The sequence below is a fragment of the Cheilinus undulatus genome, linkage group 3, assembly GCF_018320785.1.
Source record: "Cheilinus undulatus linkage group 3, ASM1832078v1, whole genome shotgun sequence".
NCBI lineage: Eukaryota > Metazoa > Chordata > Actinopteri > Labriformes > Labridae > Cheilinus > Cheilinus undulatus.
In genome coordinates, this window is record NC_054867.1 from 36,395,799 (window position 1) to 36,416,957 (window position 21,159).

The 21,159-nt window shown below is 39.6% G+C and overlaps 1 protein-coding gene across 2 annotated transcripts in view; it reads right to left on the bottom strand.

Moving 5' to 3' along the window:
* Positions 1-21,159, bottom strand: part of atg7 (ATG7 autophagy related 7 homolog (S. cerevisiae)) — a 112,683-nt gene that overhangs the window by 39,698 nt on the left and 51,826 nt on the right. For both annotated transcript variants that reach the window (XM_041783378.1, XM_041783379.1), the window contains exons 17-18: positions 13,100-13,180; positions 5,545-5,667 (exon numbers count right to left, since the gene is read on the bottom strand). In XM_041783378.1, the coding sequence (XP_041639312.1) occupies positions 5,545-5,667; positions 13,100-13,180 (204 nt within the window). The remainder of the gene's footprint in view (positions 1-5,544; positions 5,668-13,099; positions 13,181-21,159) is intronic.

The following is a 21,159-nucleotide window of genomic DNA, read 5'->3' on the forward strand; positions in this document are numbered from 1 at the left end:
TTCCAGCACCGAGTTTTCTGGCTGTCCATTGGAACTTGGTGCTGCTTTTTGTTCCACAGAAATCAACTTTGAGCTACTATGGCAACAAAAACTAGAGAAAGGACAGGACAGAAATATCTAGGCCTTTTTTTAAACCTATGCATCTGCTATCAAAAATTTAAATTAAAGAATCTTGCATATTCTTTAATTTCCAGCTGAGTGCAAAGCTGTTTTGTAACTAAATGAAGAGTTTTGTACCTATTTCCCAGGGTCAGAGAGCTTACTCAGCTACTGAAGGACCTTGGTAATCTCTATCTAATGATCCATTTTCCATCCCTTATTTAGATCCAGGCAGAGTTCATGCAGTAAAAGCAAGAACACCCAGAAGTTGTTCTCTTGAGCAGAGATGTCAGACTTCTCCTGAGGCATTCCCAGGCATGGTTGGATATTGAATCCCTCTGACTTATGCTGGAAGACGTCAATCACAATTCAAAGCCAGAACTGAAGGGAAGCTAATATGAGCTTCTTTGGGATGTCTGAGTTACTATGTCCCTGGGGTGGACTCATATTCTTTTGATTATTACCTAAAGGTGATGACAACAACTGTAAATCAAAAAGAGGCTCAGTTTCCTTTTCAATATATATATATGTAGAGCAATGCCCAGATTTACACCAATTTGTCTGTTTTACCTCCATGAAGAAATCAAAGACACTTAAAATCCTTAACATAATAAATCAACTTGCTCCCAACATTTACAGCAAGTTGCCAACCCAGGCAAAGAGTTTCCACCACCTTTCCATCATTTACTGAACCAAATTCTTTGACATTTTTAGCTCTATTTTTCGACTTGGTTTCCCCTACATCATCTGCCAACAGCAGAGATAGAGTCCTGTCGAGACCAAAGAGGAAAATCCCTTCTTTAGCTGTGCCTGAATATGTTCTCCATTAAGATAAATTAATAATTCACCTGAGTGCAGTGAATGTGTCTCAAGTGACTGCAGTATAAAGACACCTGTGTCTGGAAGATCTAATCACTGGTTGATCAGTATTCCTGGCTACCATATCACCATGAAGACAAAACAACACTCCAAGTAATTTAGAGAAAAGGTGATGGAAAAGTATCAGTCAGGGGATGGGTACAAAAAAATTCCAAGGCACTAAACATCCCCCGGAGTTCAGTTAAATCCACCATCAAAAAATGTAAGGAATATGGCACATGTGTAAATCTGCCTAGATCAGGCCGTCTTCACAAACTAGGTGACCATGCAAGAAGGAGACTAGTCAGAGAGACCACCAAGAAACCTATGACTACTCTGAAAGAGTTATAAGCTTCAGCAGTTAAGATGGCAGAGACTCTGCATACAACAACTGTGAAAACTCACATTAAATCCTGACTAGAGTTCACCAAAAGTCATGTGGGAGACTCCATGGCCAAGTGGAAGAAAGTTCTTTGGTGTGGTAAAACCAAAATGGTGCTTTTTGGCCCTTATACAAGACACTTTGTTTGGTAGACACCAAACACTGCACATCACCACAAACACACCATCCCCACTGTGAATCATGTAGTGGCAGCATCATGCTGTGGGGGTTCTTCTTGGCAGTAGCCCCTAGAAGGCTTGTGAAGGTAGAATACTGCAAAATATAAGAAAATCCTAGAGGAAAATTTTGTCCAGAATGCAAGAAAATTACAGCTTGGAGAATATTTACACTATATTGCCAAAAGTATTTGCTCACCTGCCTTGACTCGCATATGAACTTAACTGACATCAGATTCTTAATCCATAGGGTTTAATATGATGTCGGTCCACCCTTTGCTGCTATAACAGCTTCAACTCTTCTGGGAAGGCTTTCCACAAGGTTTATGAGTGTGTTTATGGGAATTTTTGACCATTCCTCCAGAAACGCATTTGTGAGGTCACACACTGATGTTGGACGAGAAGGCCTGGCTCTCAGTCTCCGCTCTAATTCATCCCCAAGGTGTTCTATTGGGTTGAGGTCAGGACTCTGTGCAGGCCAGTCAAGTTCATCCACACCAAACTCTCTCATCTATGTCTTTATGGACCTTGCTTTGAGCACTTGTGCACAGTCATGTTGGAACAGGAAGGGGCCATCCTCAAACTGTTCCCACAAAGTTGGGAGCATGGAATTGTCCAAAATCTCTTGGTATGCTGAAGCATTCAGAGTTCCTTTCACTGGAACTAAGGAGCCAAGCCCAGCTCCTGAAAAACAACCCCACACCATAATCCCCCCTCCACCAAACTTTACACTTGGCACAATGCAGTCAGACAAGTACCGTTCTCCTGGCAACCGGCAAACCCAGACTCGTCCATCACATTGCCAGATGGAGAAGCGCGATATGTCACTCCAGAGAACATGTCTCCACTGCTCTAGAGTCCAGTGGTGGCATGCTTTACACCACTGCATCCAATGCTTTGATTTGCACTTGGTGATGTATGGCTTGGATGCAGCTGCTTGGCCATGGAAACCCATTCCATGAAGCTCTCTACGCACTGTTCTTGAACTAATCTGACGGCCACATGAAGTCTGGAGGTCTGTAGTGATTGACTCTGCAGAAAGTTGGTGACCTCTGCGCACTATGCGCCTCAGCATCCGCTGACCCCGCTCAGTCATTTATCGTGGCCTACCACTTCGCGGCTGAGTTGCTGTCGTTCCCAATGGCTTTCACTTTGTTATAATATCACTGACAGTTGACTGTGGAATATTTAGGAGTGAGGAAATTTCACGACTGCACTTGTTGCACAGGTGGCATCCTATCACAGTACCACGCTGGATTTCACAGAGCTCCTGAGAGCGACCCATTCTTTCACAAATGTTTGTAGAAACAGTCTGCATGCCTAGGTGCTTGATTTTATACACCTGTGGCCATGGAAGTGATTGGAACACCAAATTTCAATTGTTTGGATGGGTGAGTGAATACTTTTAGCGATATAGTGTATTTTACAGCAAGACAACCTGAAGCATACAGCCAAAGCTTTACAGAAATGGTTTAAAGACAACAAGGTGAATGTTACGGAGTGACCTCAATCCAAAATAAAATTTGTGACTGGACTTGAAGAGGGCTGTTAGTGCCCAGTCCCATGCAACCTGATAGAGCTTAAGCGGTTTTACAAAGAAGAATGGAGTAAAACTTCAGCTTTTTATAAGCACTGTATAATTTAAGTCTAATTTTGACAATGAAAACACAAAAAATATTTTAGACCAGTTTGAGTCAAGAAAAGTCCTTATATTTTAGTTTTTATTTTTTTATTTTTTGTTTTAATTGATTTTCTTTGATCTTACTAAATTAACAAATTTGCCACAATAATATAAATGTAAAGCACTCAAATGAATGCAATATCAATACTTTAAGCTAGTCTTTGTCTAGTCTTCCTCATAAAAAGGTAGTCTAAATAATGCCTAACACATTTAAGAAAAAAAGGAAGAAAGAAGCAGGAATAGAGCTATCAGAGACCTGTGAAAAATTATTTTGTCTTCAGTGGTCATCAACAAACTCAAACCCAGAGCAATACAAGGATAAAAGTAGAAAATGTTGGCGGCACTGTAGCTCAGCTGGGGCAAATCACCTCCATACATTCTGGGATTGTTCCAAACTGAGTTTATTTTGGAATGGTATTCATACAACATTAAATATGGTATTCAAAACTCAAATACTTTTGAATTTTGAGTATTTTCTTAGATCAAATTTTGATACAAAACTGCTGCAGGCCTTTTTGGCAGCAGGTAAAAAAATCAATTACAAGAAAATGCTAAAACCCACATGAGAAGACTGGTATGATATAGTTTTCAAAATATATAAAAAGAGGAAATTGACTTATTCTTTGAGGATCTCCCCCAAAAATCCTATCAAATCTGGAAGAAGTGGATTGAGGTTATTACACCTATACAGGCAGATTTTATATGACTCCACCAGACAATTCTTACTCCCTCTCCCACTTTGAATGGGTAACATCAATGTTGAAACTTCCCATAGTTCATGAGTAAATAGGTCAAATGCTATTTTTCGTGATAAGAATAAGCAAGACAGGTTTAAAATTTTAACAGCAGAGATGGGAGCATGCACAGGATGGTAAATCAAACATCTATATTTTGTGACAGAACTACTAGTGTGTGCATGTTAGCTGACTGTTGGATGGACAATCTTGGAAGTATTAATGGAGAACAGATGGACTGAATTGGAAGTGAGTGAATTCACATAGGCCAGGTGCCTTAAAGGTATTACTTATGAGGCATAGACTCAAAAACTAGAAAAGGAACTGCTGGGGAAAATTTCAGGGCACTTTACAAAACTGCATTTTTTAAGATATATATTTATGGGCTTTTTATGCCTTTATTCATAGAGGAGGACAGCAGACAGAGTTGTAAACAGGGATGAGAGAGTAGGGGAAGAGAAATGCGGGAAAGTAGCCATAGGCCAGACTTGAACCTGGGCAGCCTACGTACATACAAAACCTCCTTTTGACAAAAATTTTTTTAAAAAAGGAAGAAAAAAAAGGTAGAAGTATTAACATTTTTAGTCATAGATTTAGTTGGGAAATTCACCACTTCCCGGAAGGAGAAAGGAGTCGCCCCACTGTCCTTCAAACAGGATGTTATCAGTGCTTTTAATAAATTTGTGGCTCCACAATTCACTCAAAGCTTTTTTTTCTAACAGGAACATTGCTAGAAAGCTAGAATAAAGCCATAAATGCTTTAAAAAGATTAGTTAACTATTTAATAATGTGTTAGTACATGTAATGTGTGTGTAGATATAAAGTGTTTCTGAAAAGGGTCTCTTGCCTAATCGGTGCTCCCTATGTTTAACAGTGAATTTGGTCAAGCCTCTACTCCCTTTGTGAGAGCAGCCTAGATGGTCTGATGGTTACCAGTGTCTCATGCCCTTTGCGTCATCATATTCAGTTTAAATTTAACTCCTTACAAGAGCACAGAGCTGAAGTTCTTCAGGTCAAATATTGGCTACTTTAGCTTAATGGAACAGGAAGTCCTTGGTTCAACACAGCCTACGTCTCTGTGATTAGCAACCTATCCATACATCATAGGAGGTGGGTGTAAGGTTGAAAAAATCTGTGTATCCTTTAGTGCTTCTAGCTGAAGGCCATCATTTCTCCATTGTGAATACCAGAACCCATCAGATTATGTCTGATCAAGATTTGGCTTTGGAGACTAGAGTCAACTTTTTCAGAGCTTTGAATGCATCCAGCAGTTAGCAACAAAGGTCACCAGACCAACATTTCCTATTTCATGTTTCCTGTAATTGTTTTTACAGTTGGACAAGCAGTTTGAGGGGCAAGAATGGAGTTAGGAAAACATCTACTAGTGGATTTTTAACCAAACTTTGATGGGGTTATCAGTTTTTTAGATAATTATAAGAAAATCTGGAGAATACTTTAAATGAGAAAACTTGTTCTTATGTGTTTGATTTTCACAAACAGCCATAAAACAGACAAAGCTGTATGATAAAAATGATGATTGGGGTAAAGACAAAAACTAAACCAACTCTGACCATAACTTTATGGTGTTATGCATATACTGAGTGGGAGATTTACCTCTGCAGCCTGCGTCTCCTGGTGTAACAGTGTCAGCCCGGTCAGGTCTTCAAGGAATGAGTGAGAAGAATTGAAAACCTTGGACAGGAAGTTGAAACCTTCCCTCTCATAGTGGTCGAGAACCTGGGCAAAAAAGACAGACATAAATGTCATTCAAGGATAAAATTATATTCATGACAAGACAATGACCTGTAGCATACAGCCAAAGCTACACAGACATGGTTTGAAGACAACGAAGTGAATGTTCTAGTACGGCTGAGTCAAAGCCCAGACCTCAATCCAGTAGAGGATTTGAGGCTGGACTTGAAAAAGGCTGTTCACGCCCAAGCCCTGTGATCCCCTATTGTAATTGTGGTGATTATTCTATTTAATGAAATCTAACATTATGTTAAATTAATTCATTAATTTCCTGTGGCAGAGATGACATGCTTGCTTTGATTCAAATGTATTTGCTCAGGAGAGAAGGCCAAATCATGCTAACACATCACAACTCATGTAAAGCGTCCACACAAACTTAGATTTAATATATTATAATATAGCAATAGGCTGTTACTGGTACATTTAAAAAAGAACTTTGTTTCACAATGCAAACCTGTGTTAAATCACAATCCCACCCCTCTACAACACTCACGCTGGAGTTTACCTTGATCTCCTACCAGCACAGACTTCAAAACTCCACACCTACTTTCCAAAACACACACATCACAGACAACACTCAGATCCTCTGCCCTCTCGTCTACCTTCCTAGGCTTGGCCGAGCCTTTCATGGACACCCACAGACCCTCCTCTGCAGGTGTAGAGTTACCTCCACCTCAGACATCAACACACTGCGTGAGTCAACGCCTCTGTGCATGTGTGTGTGAGTGTGTGTACGCAGACTGACCTGGCGTCTAGCCTCGGAGCCAGACAAACCACACACAATACACACTGACATGTCCCTCGTTCATCTTTTCAACCTCTCTTTTCTGTCTTTCTCTTTTATTTCTTTGATTCTCCACTTCCACGCATGGGATCCGTTACATGAGACGCCAACGGCCAAAACCACTTTGTTAAAATAAAACCACTCATCAAACAGAGGCAACATGATCACTGTGGTTATCTAATGGCAGCAAAATACACTTATATCATTTACTCTTGTCAATATCATTACTAAACAAACAAGAACATGCAGCGTAACTAGTGTTATTTAGATTCAAACAGGAAAATAAAGACAATTTAATAAAAAATAACAAAAAGTTGCTTCAACTTTAGCAACCGTGTCTTCAATAAAATCAAAAATCATATTTAAATTTGGTGCCATACCACAGCTAGTGTCGCTCCCAGCACATATCCGCTGTGACAGATTCCAGCGTGAACAGGAAGTGTCTTTTTCAGTGCTTTTCTCTCACATGTTGCAGAATTTCTGAATGAAAATTAAACACCAGGTTTCTGTTCAGTAAATGCGTTTTATGGGGTTTTTATTGAACTGGGACCTGAATTCTCAACTCTGAAAATGTCGTGTGTGTGTGTGTGTGTGTGTATGGGGGTCTTCATCTTACAGAGGTGAGTTTGAGTCACTGAACTCACAGCCTCCAAAAAAAGAAATCTCCTGTTACTAGTATAAATAGAAAAGCACTCGGAGAGTGCGGACCTCCGCTATTAGCCCTATCTCCCAATAGTAAAGAATCCTTTAAAAAAATTCCTGGATCCAGACAGTGATCCAGATCACTCCCAAAATGTAACCAGTTCTTCCTTATGCCATTTCTGACATTTCTTGAAAATTTCATCAAAATCTGTCCATAACTTTTAACTAACGAACAAACTAACAAACCCTGCTGATCACATGACCTCCTTGGCGGAGGTAAAAATCAGGAATTTCTCTGTCTTTGAAAATTTTATGAAATATCTGACATACCGTAAGACCTCAATTTAAAAAAATGTATGTATTTCAGCGCAGAAATTCCACAAACTGTACCTTTAAACACAGAGTAAGTAACTTCCACCACCAAGGGGCTCTCTATCAAAACAAAAACAAAAGATGACGAGTAGGCGCATAGTACTCAGTTCCACACACCTCTGCTGCTTACTTCTTGTTTCAAATAAATGGCTCTGTTCAATAAAAACTACACTCCATTAGGCAACTTTAACAGTTTTCTCCCTCTTTATGAGAAACTCATGCATGAAATGATAACAAAATGGAATTAAGAATAAGGGGGGATACTTGGGCAACAGAACTCTCAATTAAGATGTGCAAAACATTAATGCGATACAGCAACAGAACAGCAACTTATAGTAGTTCTTCATGCTATTTTATGTAGCAGTGTTTGACGTAGCATCCAGTGTTTTCATGGCACCAATAAACATGTGAAATACATAAAATACAGTTAGTATAGGAGATGTCATTTTTACAATTTATTCTGACATTTCAGTGAGAAAATTACACTGACTGTACCTTTAAGACTTTTTAAATGATTCTACAGGGATCCTGTTAAATGCTCATTCAGTGTAAGACTCTTGATTGAAAAAACAGAAATGCTTTTTAGGAGGGTAGAAAGACTTACAGTAGTAGTAAAAGTATTAAAAATCTGACTTACAGCAGTGTGACAGTTGTGCCAAAAACCATGTGGAAAACGTCCATAAATAAAGAACTTTTGATGACAAAGATTATGAATGCTGTGCTGGCTGTCGACAAACAGTATCTGCTAAATCAAGCTACACAGACATCAACATCTGGATTAGATGGTGTGTTACACATATGTTCACACACATGTAAATGTACACTTCCTTCCTGTATGGACCACATGAATCTGGACCACTCAGATTTATCTAAATGGTCGAGATGTTTTCTTTGTAGGTGTTTATGGATCCATCGTGCAGAGATTCATTTAACAGTACCAAACACTATAGGCTATTTATCACTGTGTGTGTGTTTATGTGTTGTATCATTAAATGTATCAAACATACAGTGGGTGGTCCTGGGGCTCAGATGGGCTTCAGTATAGGCTGTTAACATAAAGAGCATGGTCCCCTGTTTCAAAGAGCAATTTTCCGTTATTTATTGGTTGATAAATAACAAAGATGGCGTTGTAACAGTTTGATAGAAGCAGTGATAAGGAGGTTTAGAATTCAAAATTAAATATCAGTGTAATCTGACACTTGTGTTTCTTGACTTTTAAGCCAAACTAAGGTAATGAAATGCTCAGCAGCTCTTTGTTAGTGGTTTTACCTTGATGTTTCTCTTACAGCTCCCTGAGTGTTATGAGTAAACAGTTCCTGGTGACTCAATGGCTCTCACTTCCCCCGTTAACACGCACAGTCAACACACCAGGTCAGACATGCACACACAACCTCCATACTGACTCATTAAGGAACTACTCAGGATTTCAGAGAACCAGCGCACTTCCCAGGAGGCAAAGCTTGTAAAGTGTGTAGTTAAGGATTAGTGGTTTCTGTGCGACACATATGCGTCTGCCTTGTTGTAAAAAAGCAACACAGAAAAAATAAACCATTTATCCATCAATAATTTATACCATCTGGACATATTTGTTTGATAACAGTTTCTGCTATAAATATGCAAGGCACTCTGAGCTGTCATGTACAGAAGAATGAATAACCATGGTTTTGAACTGTATCAGGATTTCTACGAAAAGATATCAACAAAAATATATGTATTTCATTATGAGTAATTTACTTCTTGGCACTCTAAAGTTCTAAGTGCAACTTATTTTATGGAAGCAATATCTGTTTTTTAAATATTTATCAATTAACCTTTACATTTCTGGAACTGTCACCTTGTTGAAAATCTTTACTATATCAGTTTATGTTTATACTCTTCCTAAATTCCAATCATCAGGCACATTTTCTCATAAAGCACATTTTAAAAAGCCCACAGCTGGGGCACCAGTGGCCGAGCAGCTAAGCCTTATTCATCAGTCCCTGTAGCCCTGAGTCTATGCAGAGGCCTTCAAACTGCAGCCTAGTTCAAACTTTTTCATCAGATCTATGCCTAGCTATGTTGTAGTGGCCTATACAATCCTGAGCTTGAGGCCTGGTGTGTCTGTGCCGCTCTGCTGTAGTCCACTAAAAGCCAAGTAGTCAGTGTAATTTCTATTCTAGCTTGCTACATCAAGTTTCCAGTCCCATCACGTCCTCTACTTGTTTGTATGTACAGGAAATAATGACAGCTGAAACCAAGCATTCTATATTGGAGCTGACAAATATTGGACTGCATGATTATGGAGTTAGTTGAAGCAGAGCACAGGGACATTTTACATGCTTATTCAGCCACTGAGTGATGTGAATGAGACAACGCACCAACTATATTTTAGAATGTTTAGGGATTGTTGCGGCAACACTCCCTGATAAGTTGTATGGCATGTTACCACTCTGAGGAGGAAGTGTGGGGTCCCAAGCAGAGCTAGAGTGAGGTGCTTTGACTGGGGCTAGCCCCCCCCCCCCAACCCCGACTAAGGTGGCGACACTGAACAATGTAATCACACATTGCATATTGTTCTTATATATATGAAAAAACAAGAACTGTTGCAAAAAACAGACCATGATGTGAATAAAGTGTTTTCTTATCTAAACACTGTTGCTTGAAAAAAGTTAAAAAAATTATTTATTACCCAAATATTGAAGTCAATGCACAAAATTAAATATTATCTTTTTCCAGAAGCTGTCCTTTTGTTTTGTCTCTGTCCTATTGTAGGGATGTTAGTGTTGTAATGTCAAATGTGATGGCATTAGATGTCACTCAGTGTTGTACCGTTCCTTCATCTCCTAAGACCCCGCAGCCACATTTCCATCATTTTCATGGAATTTTGGAGAATGTTTTTGAACATTCCTAGAATTTGCCAAGAAATTTGAGAGGGGATTTGCTTAAAATTTTTTCATGAATGTGCATGGAATTTGGGGGGAAAATTTTATTTGAATTTTTAGGCTTTATGAGCAAGGTTCACTGAAAGATTTGAGGACTATTTAAAGAAATATTTGGGTAATTTTCATAGGATACTTAAAAAATATGTTTAAGAATTTTCAGATACATTTTTTGGTAATTTCCTTTATCTATTTTATGGAATTTGTTTGGGTTTTTGAAAGGAAAATGTCCAAGAAATTCCTGTTCAACGACAAGGCTGATGTATTAACTTATCAAACAGTACTTATCCCAAATAAATGTGAGAAACTAAAATTACTCTCCTAACAAAGGCTCAGGTCTCAGGAGGTTAACGTCATGTTGATTGTAAGTGCCAAATGTCATCACAGTGTCACACTGTTTTGCTATTTTAACAAACAAGCTTATTATCTTTGATTTTTGTATAATTCAAAATAAACCAGCTATTAAACTATAAACCTGGTAAAACAAAGGCAGATGTTTTTTTCCTCTTTTTGTTAAGATTTTCTTTTCGCTTTTTATGCTTTTATTCAAATGACAGGATAGAGGATAATGCCAAAAACAGAGGTGAGGGTATGGGGAATGACATGCAGAAAAGAAGCCACAGGCTGGCTTAAATCCCAGCCGCAAAGATACCAGCCTCTGTGCAAAGGAAATGCAAATAAAATGGGCTTTCAGAACCCTGGAGCAAAAATTTTCATTTAAACCATTTCACTTGTGTAATTTCAAAGCCATTGTTTCAGAGCCAAATCTTGTAACACAATTTAAACTTACACCAAGTATACTCTGGCCACTTCAAAGGCTTTTAATCTTAAATTAATGTCTAAAACTCATAAAACCTTAAGCTGAAAGGTGCTGATTACAACATTAAAGTAAACACAATAGAACAGCTTGTACCTGGACTCAAAAATCTGATTAAAATGTTTAGTCTGTGGCAAATAATTCTGATCATAATGAAGATCCGGGTATGAAAAAGCTGAGAAGGAAATTATACATGTAATTTTAGACAAAAAGCTTTGTGCACTAGTGGTTTTCAAGACATTTTTGTGTAGTAATGTTTAAAAAGCTATTAATAGTGTTAGCATATCTGGTAGTGTTAGTAGAAGTATTTGTAGTAAGAGGTGTCTGGCACAGTTTAAGACAAAGCCACGTCAGCTGTGATTTACTCTCTGGCGTGTAGCTTTATTGGCTTTAAGCCCCAGAAAAGAGTTAGGAAATGCGCGCACACAATCAGTCAAATACACACAAACATGCACAAAGTGAAAAGCCCCAACTCTACAGGAACTGCTCCAGCCCAGACAGGGCCTGAATTGTTTTGTTTCCATAGCGACCTGGCAGCACACAGCTGACTGCGGCAGGAATACACACAGAAAAGACAAAGACGGGCGCACACACATTACAGTGGAGTGATAGATGGACACACAAAGAGAGGAGGAGGGGGAACAGGAAGGGAGGAAAGGTAGGAAGGAGGAGAAGTGAAGAGGGAGAGGTGGAAGAGGAGAAAAAGTCAAAGGCAGATAAGCAGATGCAAAACAGCAAGAGGGAAAATGTGTGTGGGCGGGATTTAGGGAATCAAAACATATTCACCAATTTCACTACTCAGCCTAGATCCCTTCCTCAGCAAAGGGATTGTCTTTCCTAACTCGTGTTGTTCATTGTTCCTGACTACAGAGGCTTCAGCCAATCCCTGTCAAACCTTATGAACCCTTGGTGCAGACCGAATAATCTCATCAGTCACACAGGCAGAAACACGACACCTTAAGATGGGCTGGAACTTCATCTTTTCTTTTTTCAAAGGCAGCGTAGGTGGAGAAAACTTTTTTTTTTTTTTTTAAGTACAAGCTTGCCAACTTCAACTTCCCTCCCCCCTCTGCCTCTGTGTTTCTCCCTGTGTGTCTCACTCACTCTGTCTTCTCATGAAAGTGATAGATCTGGGGCTTTATGACCTCTTTATAGACACAAAGACTGCATTGAGATCAGGAGGGAGAAAAGAGAGAGTGAACCAGCCCTCCTCTCATCACAACGGCCTTTCTTCAGCCCTGCACTTCCTCTTTTCGTCCCAACCCCCTCACCCATCTTGATTTTTCTCCTTTTTCTACTCTCTTCTTCTCTAAGTCCTACCCCCCACTCTTCTCCTGGTCTTACACTAATTTAACCAATCAAATCACTGGACGCTGCTAACTCCAGAGCCACCTGAGCCAATGATTGGACAGAAAAGTTGGCTTTGGACCAATGGCTACTGGGGTAAAAGAACATGAAGGCAGCCTAACTCGACTGGTGTGGGATATGTGGACCCTTCAACAACTCATCTCTGCCCCCATACCACATAAACATGCACAAACACACAGGAGCAGTGGGAGCTAAATCCACCCATACGACAGTAACTGACATCAGTGAGCAACTGCTGCCTGATTGCTACCATATGGCTTTACCAGCTTTCCTCTCTCTCTCTGCTTGTGTGCGTGCTCCAGTATTCCTACAGGAACAACATTTCAACATAGCTCAACTGATTCAACAATTCACAAATGGGAGAGATGGGAATCCCCTTATTTCTGCTGCTGCTGCAACTTGTGCTTCACAACAAGGCTGTTATACTGAGAAACTTTACAGTAAAAACACTGTCCTCTTAGTAAACTGGGTTTTGAAAATCACTGGAGCTTTTTACTTACAGTATGTGATACTTACAATGGGTGAGCAGGCGGTGCATTTGTCAAAGGCCAAGCTGGCAGGCAGGACGTTGTCAAACCTCGATAGAAAACCTCGGATCTGGGAAAGACAAATAGACATGTGCATCAGAATCAATTATATTAAAAAGTAAATTAGCAGTATTGGCGGATAATTGAGTCAGCTTAAGTCTTCTCTTTGTAATCAATATCATTATGAGCTAAACTGAAACTTTAAATCATATTGGAAATCAGCAAAAATCCATTATCATGCATATCTAGGGAATTTCCTTGGAGTTTTGATGCAAAGGGCAGCGCTGCCTATAAGGAGGGGTATAAAGGGGAAAGCTTTATGTGACCCAGCCCTGTGGAACGGTCCATGGAGGCTGACATAAACACGGTTAAATCCTATAAGAAATGACGACAAAGGGGAACAGATGGTCAGGTCAGGCGGCCGGGGTTCAAGTCCAACCTGTAACTCCTTTCCCGCATGTCTCACCCCCACACTCTCATTCCTGTTTCTGACTCTATCCATTGTCCACTTGTATCTACTTGTTTTTTTAAGTAAACCTACAAACTCACGTTTAATAGAGCAGCAAAAATGTGTTGCCTGAGAATGTTTAAGATCACAGAATAATGTATAAAAAAGTTACAACTGGTTAAAATCATTTGGCACCATCAATACGCCTTATTTTAAATTGAGATGAAGCTTGCGGACTCCCTGTTGGGATTTGGGTAAAGGTCCAGGAGGCATTTTTGTAGGCCTGAGGATGACCCATATGCAGACCCAAAATCATAAGCCTTGGGTGAATGGATCGGATAAAATCCCTCAGACTAGTTTGGCATAATGTGCAACCTGTACATCAGCGAACATGTGAAAACTTGACATTCAACTGTTTGTAATGCATTTCCTGTGCATTTTAGAGGATGGTTCCAAGAGACTTTTTTCCCCGTCTATACCTGATGCAAACGTGTACTGATTTTTCATGCCTGTAGCTCTTACAAAGTCCCCTATGTCATGTTTGGGGCCCCTGTGCGCTGGACTTGCATGGTTCCACCAAAGTACAAACATTTCCACTGGGGCACAGTTTTGGGAAAGTCGGGTGAGTTTTGAGCATGTAAAAGTCTCCAAATTAGCGATTTATTTGCCAGGAGAAGATAAATAATAATACTTCCTTGCATTTCAAAAGGGTCCCTGCACCGGCCACGGCTCTGGCCCTAATTAGAGAAACACAAATGTAGAGAAGATACCATACAGGAGCTGTATAGCAGTGCACATATTGATATCGGTGGGTGCTTGAAATCATAACATGATATCAAAGAGGGAAGACTCCTTTAAGCCACATTTTTATATCTGATTAAAGGTGTTTATTTTCTCTTTAAGGCCTAAAAAAGTTACAAAGTCAGACAAACACAAACTGATAAAACCAACATAAATCATCAAAGTTAAGCTATCAGGATTTTTGGGGGTAGAAAATGATTTGACTATAAGAAGGCAGCCCCCTTTACACCTCCTGGAGTCTACTGTTCAGTAGTAAAGCATTAAACATGGATTCTGGAGCTTGAAACTTTGGAGTCAGTTTTAGTTTGAAATTTAAAAACAAGCCGAGAGTGCCCTCTGGTGTCAGAGAGGCTGCGGCCTTTTCCAGTTCAGTGACACATTTTCAGGACTCCTCTCTCCTCTGAAAGCCTTCACTCCTATTTATGGTTACAGTCATTACCGCTAATTACCTTGATGACTGTCTAAAGCACCCGCTCCACGTACACACACTAGCAAACTCTGTGGTGAAGCATGTTGAAATGCCACTCATCACCAACATGTTCCATTCATCGTTTCCCTCCTCCACTCTTGAACTCACATCCTCCTGCTTTAAAAGAAAAAAAAGCTCCATCCATTATGTTTTTGTGGTGACGCATGTAGACCAGTGCATGAAATGGCTCTCTCACTTTAATTATCTGGTGATGAAACAGAAAAAAACATATCAATCTTTTGTGAAAAGTGGTTTCATAAAGCTCTGTGGGTGGAAAAAAAGATGGAAATTAAGAGCTTTCAATTCCTAGCGGGGATGAGTGGCCTGAAACGTAACAAAATCTCCACACACCTCCATCTGGATAAAGGCTGTGACAATAGCAGAATTTTCAAAGTCGATACGATGCCATTAAAAATCAAATGATACCTGTTTTGATAACAACAAAAGCAGATGTTTTGGACATCTAATTTTAATTTCTTATTTTGATTCATCAAAAAATGCAGGCAAACTCATGCACAAGATTACTGTTTCTTTACAGAGATACTGCCAACATACTTACAGAATTGATAAAGTATGCAACTTTGGATTATTCCTCAAAGACCACATCAAAGACTAAACTCTTCCAATGGTGTAAACTTAGTCCAACTGGCTAACACATGTTTAAAATGGGATTTGCTTATCCGCAATTTAACTGAATTTCAAATAACAAACAACACCAACAAAACTTTAAGAAACATCTTGCTAGCAGCTATTAGGGATGTGTGCAATTAGCAGCCCAAAGGATTAAAATCAGATTGGGTTCAGTAGTCGATAGGCCCATTTGTGCTCATGTTTGAAACATATATGGATGCAGAAGTAGCCTTGAAGTAGCCTGTTTAGATCAGCCTCAAGAATTCTGGCCTAACCCAACCCAAGCCTGTGCACTTCAGTGGATTGCTCCCTCTGGGTGGGGAGTGAGTCTCTGCCTCAAGTGAAGAGTTCAAGTATCTTGGGTCTTGTTTACAAGTGAGGGAAAAAGGGAGTGGAGATTGACATGCAGACTGGTGCAGTGTCAGTAGCACTGTGGGCATTGTGCCGGACCACTGTGGTGAAGAGGGAGCTGAGCCGAAAGGCAAATCTACCTTCCAACCCTCACCTATGGTCATGAACTCTGGGTAAAGACAGCATGAATGAGACCTCAGATACAAGTGGCTGAAATGTTTTTTTTTTGTTGTTTTTTTTTCTGGAGGGTGGCTGGGCTTAGCCTAAGGCTCACACAAGATGGTCAGAGTGCTCACTCTGTACGAGTGAATTCGTGTCACACTGTGACAGAAATCTGTGGAGTATCCTTTCTGCAAAAAGGGATAAGGTGTTCAGACATCTACTAAGAGTACAGCTGCTGCTCCTTTGCATCAAATGGAGCCAGTTGAGGTGGTTCGGGTATCTGATCATGATGCCTCCTTGGCGCCTCCCTGTGGAGGTATTCTGGGCACGTCCAGCTGGGAGGAGACCTCGGGGAAGACCCAGAATGTTGCGGAAGGATTATATATCTTGTCTGATCTGGCAATGCCTCGGGAACCCCAGAAGGAGTTGAAAAGTGTTGCTGGGGTAAGGGACATCTGGGCTGACTTGCTTAGCCTGCTACAACAGAAACCCGGACACAGATAAGTGGAAGAAAATGGATGGATGGATGGATGGATGGATGGATGGTTTAACCCCAATCTCACCTTAAACTAGGGCTATCAAGTTCAATCACATTAATTGTGATTAACTATAATCCACAATTACTGCACTAATTTTTTTTTTTTCATGATTAATTGCAGGCTTTATAGTTGCTTTCCAGAAACTTTGGTTATGCAAGGTCAGCGTCTCCCTGCAGACTCAGTGATGTAAAATAGGTCCACCACTGCTCCGTAATGTCTCATTTCACTTTAAAAACTCACAGACAGCTCAGTGGACGAGTCAGAAGTCATCTGAACCCTGTGTTATCAAACATTTACCTTTTTACTGTTCACTTATGTCATTTTAGTCCATGACAAGTTCCTTTTTTTGTGATAAAGTTCATGTTAAAATCTTCAATCTACCTGTAAAAGCAGGCCTCTATCCACAAAAATCCCAAATTACATAAACCCGTTTTGAATGAAAAATTGTGGAATTTTTAAATGCTATAAATACATTGTGATTAATTGTGATTAACTACAAAAATCCTGTGATTAATCATAACCGTAATAAGTAATCTTTTGAAGGCCTAATCTAAACCCAATGTTTTTGTGTAGTGTATTTTATTTCAATTTCAAACAGCAGTTAATTTTGTTATTTTTCAAATGTGTGATGTTACCGGAATTTTACAGTCCCTCTTTCACATCAATACCATACACACTGTTTTTATTTATAATCTGGTCTTACCCTTCCACAAGCAAAGGTGTACACATGTCAATATTAAAATATTATTACCATTTTTATTGCAAATTCTGGTTATATTGTATTTTAGTATTGTCTGCACATTTTATTTCTACTTTTGTTAAATATTTCTAATTTCTGTCTCTCGCTTATTGAGCTGTTGTAAGCTGTTGACTAAATTTCCCCTGGTGGGGGATCAAAAAAAGTTTATGAAACTTAAACTACAATTCTGAGTTGTTTAAAATAATAGAAATGAATTCAGATGAGATCTTAAAGAGCACAACACTAAACCATGCACTAGAGATGTGGGCTTATTATTATTAATGACAACAGGATGGAAAAAGGGAGGGTTACCAATGAAAGCCACCCATGGATGTAAAAGAAGAATGGAGAGAAGAGAAAAATGAGCATGTTGCACTGGAGAAGTCCCCTAATGATGACTTGGCACAACATCTTAGGATTTTATTGAAAATCTGTGCATATTTATGGTTTCTGTTATCACACCAGTTTCAAACCAGTATGGCCAAGAATTCCTCTGAGAGGTATCAAAGAAAACTGGAGCTATGGTGTGGTGTGTAAATCGAGACAGACACACAGACAGACACACTGCCTATATAGTAGTAAGATGTGGTTTCATCAAAGTGTAAGCACTTTTTAATACTACTGGTCTTTAAAGTACCAGACTGTATTGTCTGAAAATGCATGGTATTGAAACGTGTCAAAAATTTAAGAAGCGAGTAGCCTAGTACTTTCAGTATGTCCATGCACCCCATGTACAGAGGCTGGCGTCCACTAAGCACGAGGCCCAGGTCTAACACTGGCCTGTAACTCCTCTTACATGAGTCAATCCCTGCTCTCCCCTCATTCTTCTCTATTCACCATCCTGCCCCTTAAAAAGGCATACAAGCTCAAAAGTAATCTTTAAATGAAAAGTATGAAGAATTATGACAGTCTTAATTTGAATTATTCTTTATAGCACCAACTTTCCAAGGCTGAGAGGTAACCTTAGGCTATAGCAATATGTCCTACATCTCATACTGTGTGGCTGATTATCTAAAAATGACTGAGAGGAGTGATTATTCTGCCCCCCCCAAAATCCAGTTTCTCTGCACAAGAGCTTCCGCCAGGGTTTGTTATACTCCCTTCTTTCTACCTTTAATATCCTCCCATCAGGGCTGATAATTCCAATTATAATGACCAACTCAAGGACAAGAGAAGGGAAGAATAATAACAGAGACTAACTAAAGATTAATGGCAGTAATGGGCTGTACAGACAGACGGAGACAAAAACTGGCAGAGCAAACATGTCCAGTGGAGTTTTTTTTTTTTTTTTCATAAATGAAGGAGAGACTGAGTGAGTCAGACCGAAGGGTGAGCGTGGGCATGTGAGATGGACTCAAACAGACAAGTGGCTCTATAATAAAGACAGCCTTGATAGCCAGGATATATAGAGGTAAGGAGTTGGGCAAACTGCTGCTTTTGTTCATCTAGCAGTGGAATAATGGGATTAAAAGTATTAAGGTCAATAGTGTTGCCACTGTTTGTATGTCTTTCATATCTGTGTTTTAGTTTGTGAATTCAAAAATTCTAACTTAAGCATAAACATAAGGGCTTTCCAAATTTGAAAAAAGAAAAGGGGAAAAAATGGGGGAGGGTCTTTATTATCAGTCTATTTTCATCCTTCAATTTGTGTCAATGTTACTTTTTGTCATGGGGAAAATAAGCATTTCTGCTTTATAGTAAATCTAAATTAAGGATTCCTCTCCTTTTATTCTTTCTGAGACTTATTCTTCTTTTTTTTTCTCCTTGAATAGTAATTTTGGGTGTTATTTTTGAGTCCTCTTTGCTGTGATAAGACTTAGAGTGTCATATAGTGCAGACATCCAAAGCTACCTGGCCCTAAGTGACAAAGTTAAACAGTGTTACATCACTGTGGTGGAATTTGGCCCACTCTTCTTTGCAGAATTGTTTTAGTTCAGCCACACTGGAGGGTTTTCGAGCATGGCGGCCTGTTTAAGCTCACGCATCAGATTTAAGTCCAGACTGTGACTAGGCCACTCCAAATCCTGTTAATTGTTAAGCCATTCAGAGGTGGATTTCAGAGGTGGACCAGAATTCATGGTTCCATCAATCACAGCAAGTCATCGAGGTCATGAAGCAGCAAAGCAGCCCAAGACTATCAAATTATTATCACTATGTTCAACTGTTGATGTGATGTTCTTTTCATGAAATGCTGTGTTAATTAATGCCAGATGTAATGGGCTGTACAACTTCCAAATAATCCACATTTTGTCCCATCAGTCCACAGAATATTTTCTAATAGTCTTGGGGATCACCAAATGTTTTCTGGCAAATATGAGAAGAGCCTTTGTGTTCTTTGGTCAGCAGTGGTTTTGGCCTTTGAACTCTCCCACGGATGCCATTTTTGCCCTGTCTCTTTCTGTTGTTGAGTCATGAAAACTGACCTTATTTAAGTCAAGTGAGGCCTGCAGGTCTTTAGATGTTGTTCTGGATTGTTTGTGACCGTCTGAATGAGTTGTTGATGCACTCTTGGAGTAATTTTGGTTGGCTGGACACTCCTGGGAAGGGTCACCACTGTTCAAAGTTTTCTACATTTGTGGATAATGGCTCTCACCAGGGTTCGCTGAGCCCCAAAGCCTTAAAAAAGGGTTTGTAACGATTTCCAGACTTACAGATTTTAACCGCTTCATTTCTCATTTGTTTTTTGATTGATGTGTTGCTTTTTAAGATCTTTCAGCCTACTTCACTTTGTCAGACAGGATCTATTTACGGGATTTCTTCATTCAACAGGTCTGATAGTAATCAGGCCTTGGCGTGGCAAGTGAAAAACTCAGTTTTCCAAAAAATGTGGTTGATGACAGTTAATTCATGATTTAAGGGTGTGTGTGTGGGGGGTGGGGGGTTACCTTTGTCTAATATTTAAATTTGTTTGATGATCTGAAAGTGTGACAAATATGCAAAAAATAAACAATAAATCAGGAAAGGGTAGGGGTCAAATACTTTTTCACAACCCTGCATACATCACTCTTCATTCAAATACACCTTAATTCATACACAGTATCACTTTAGATAAAAATGTTTTAAACATCCACATACACCTGCATTAACTTGTACATAAACTGCCTGAGAAGAAGCAGAAAAATCAAAAAAAGTGCTGCTTTGAGGGTTAAAGCAATGAAGCCCGGAAAGTTTCAAGTGTTGGGAGGGCAGTATATTTCTGTATAAAGTATATACAATAGCAATAAAGTATAGCAACAAATTATAACAGCAAATCAAAGTTGGAAATCACATTTTTCAGTCACTAGTAAATAAATAAGACATCATGAAGTTTCACTGACCAACCACAGGTTGTCACTGTGGCACCATAAAAAATATTCCTGCAAAATCAAACTTCTCTGTGTTAGTGTTTAAACAGTCATTACTGGAGGAACAAGCCTGCCAGCATCATTAATACTGAAAATGGACAAACAATCACAATCATACACAGAAATGGCAACAACACCCTTATGCATATAATTCACCCTGCATCTCAGGTCATTATCTTGTCACCTCATCCTCACCGTCTCTCTCCACCTAAACACACACACACACACACACACACACACACACAAACCCCCCCCCCCCACACACACACACACACACAGTCACCTGCAGTCTATTTTGCATTCCTGCTTTCCTCTAGATTATCTAGTCCAAATACCACAAGCAGCAGAGATGTCAAGTAAGTGGCAGAAATTCAGATAACCCAGGGTGATGAATACTGATGATGATGCAAATGGAGGTGCTGAGATATTGGAGTGTGTGGCGACATTCAGTGAGCAAAAGGGCACAGCTCAGCTTGCCGCATACCTGGTTCTCTTTCATTTGATGACCCCTCCCAGTATAGTGTATTATTATCAGTTCTATAAGCTCATCAGGATTTGAATGAAAG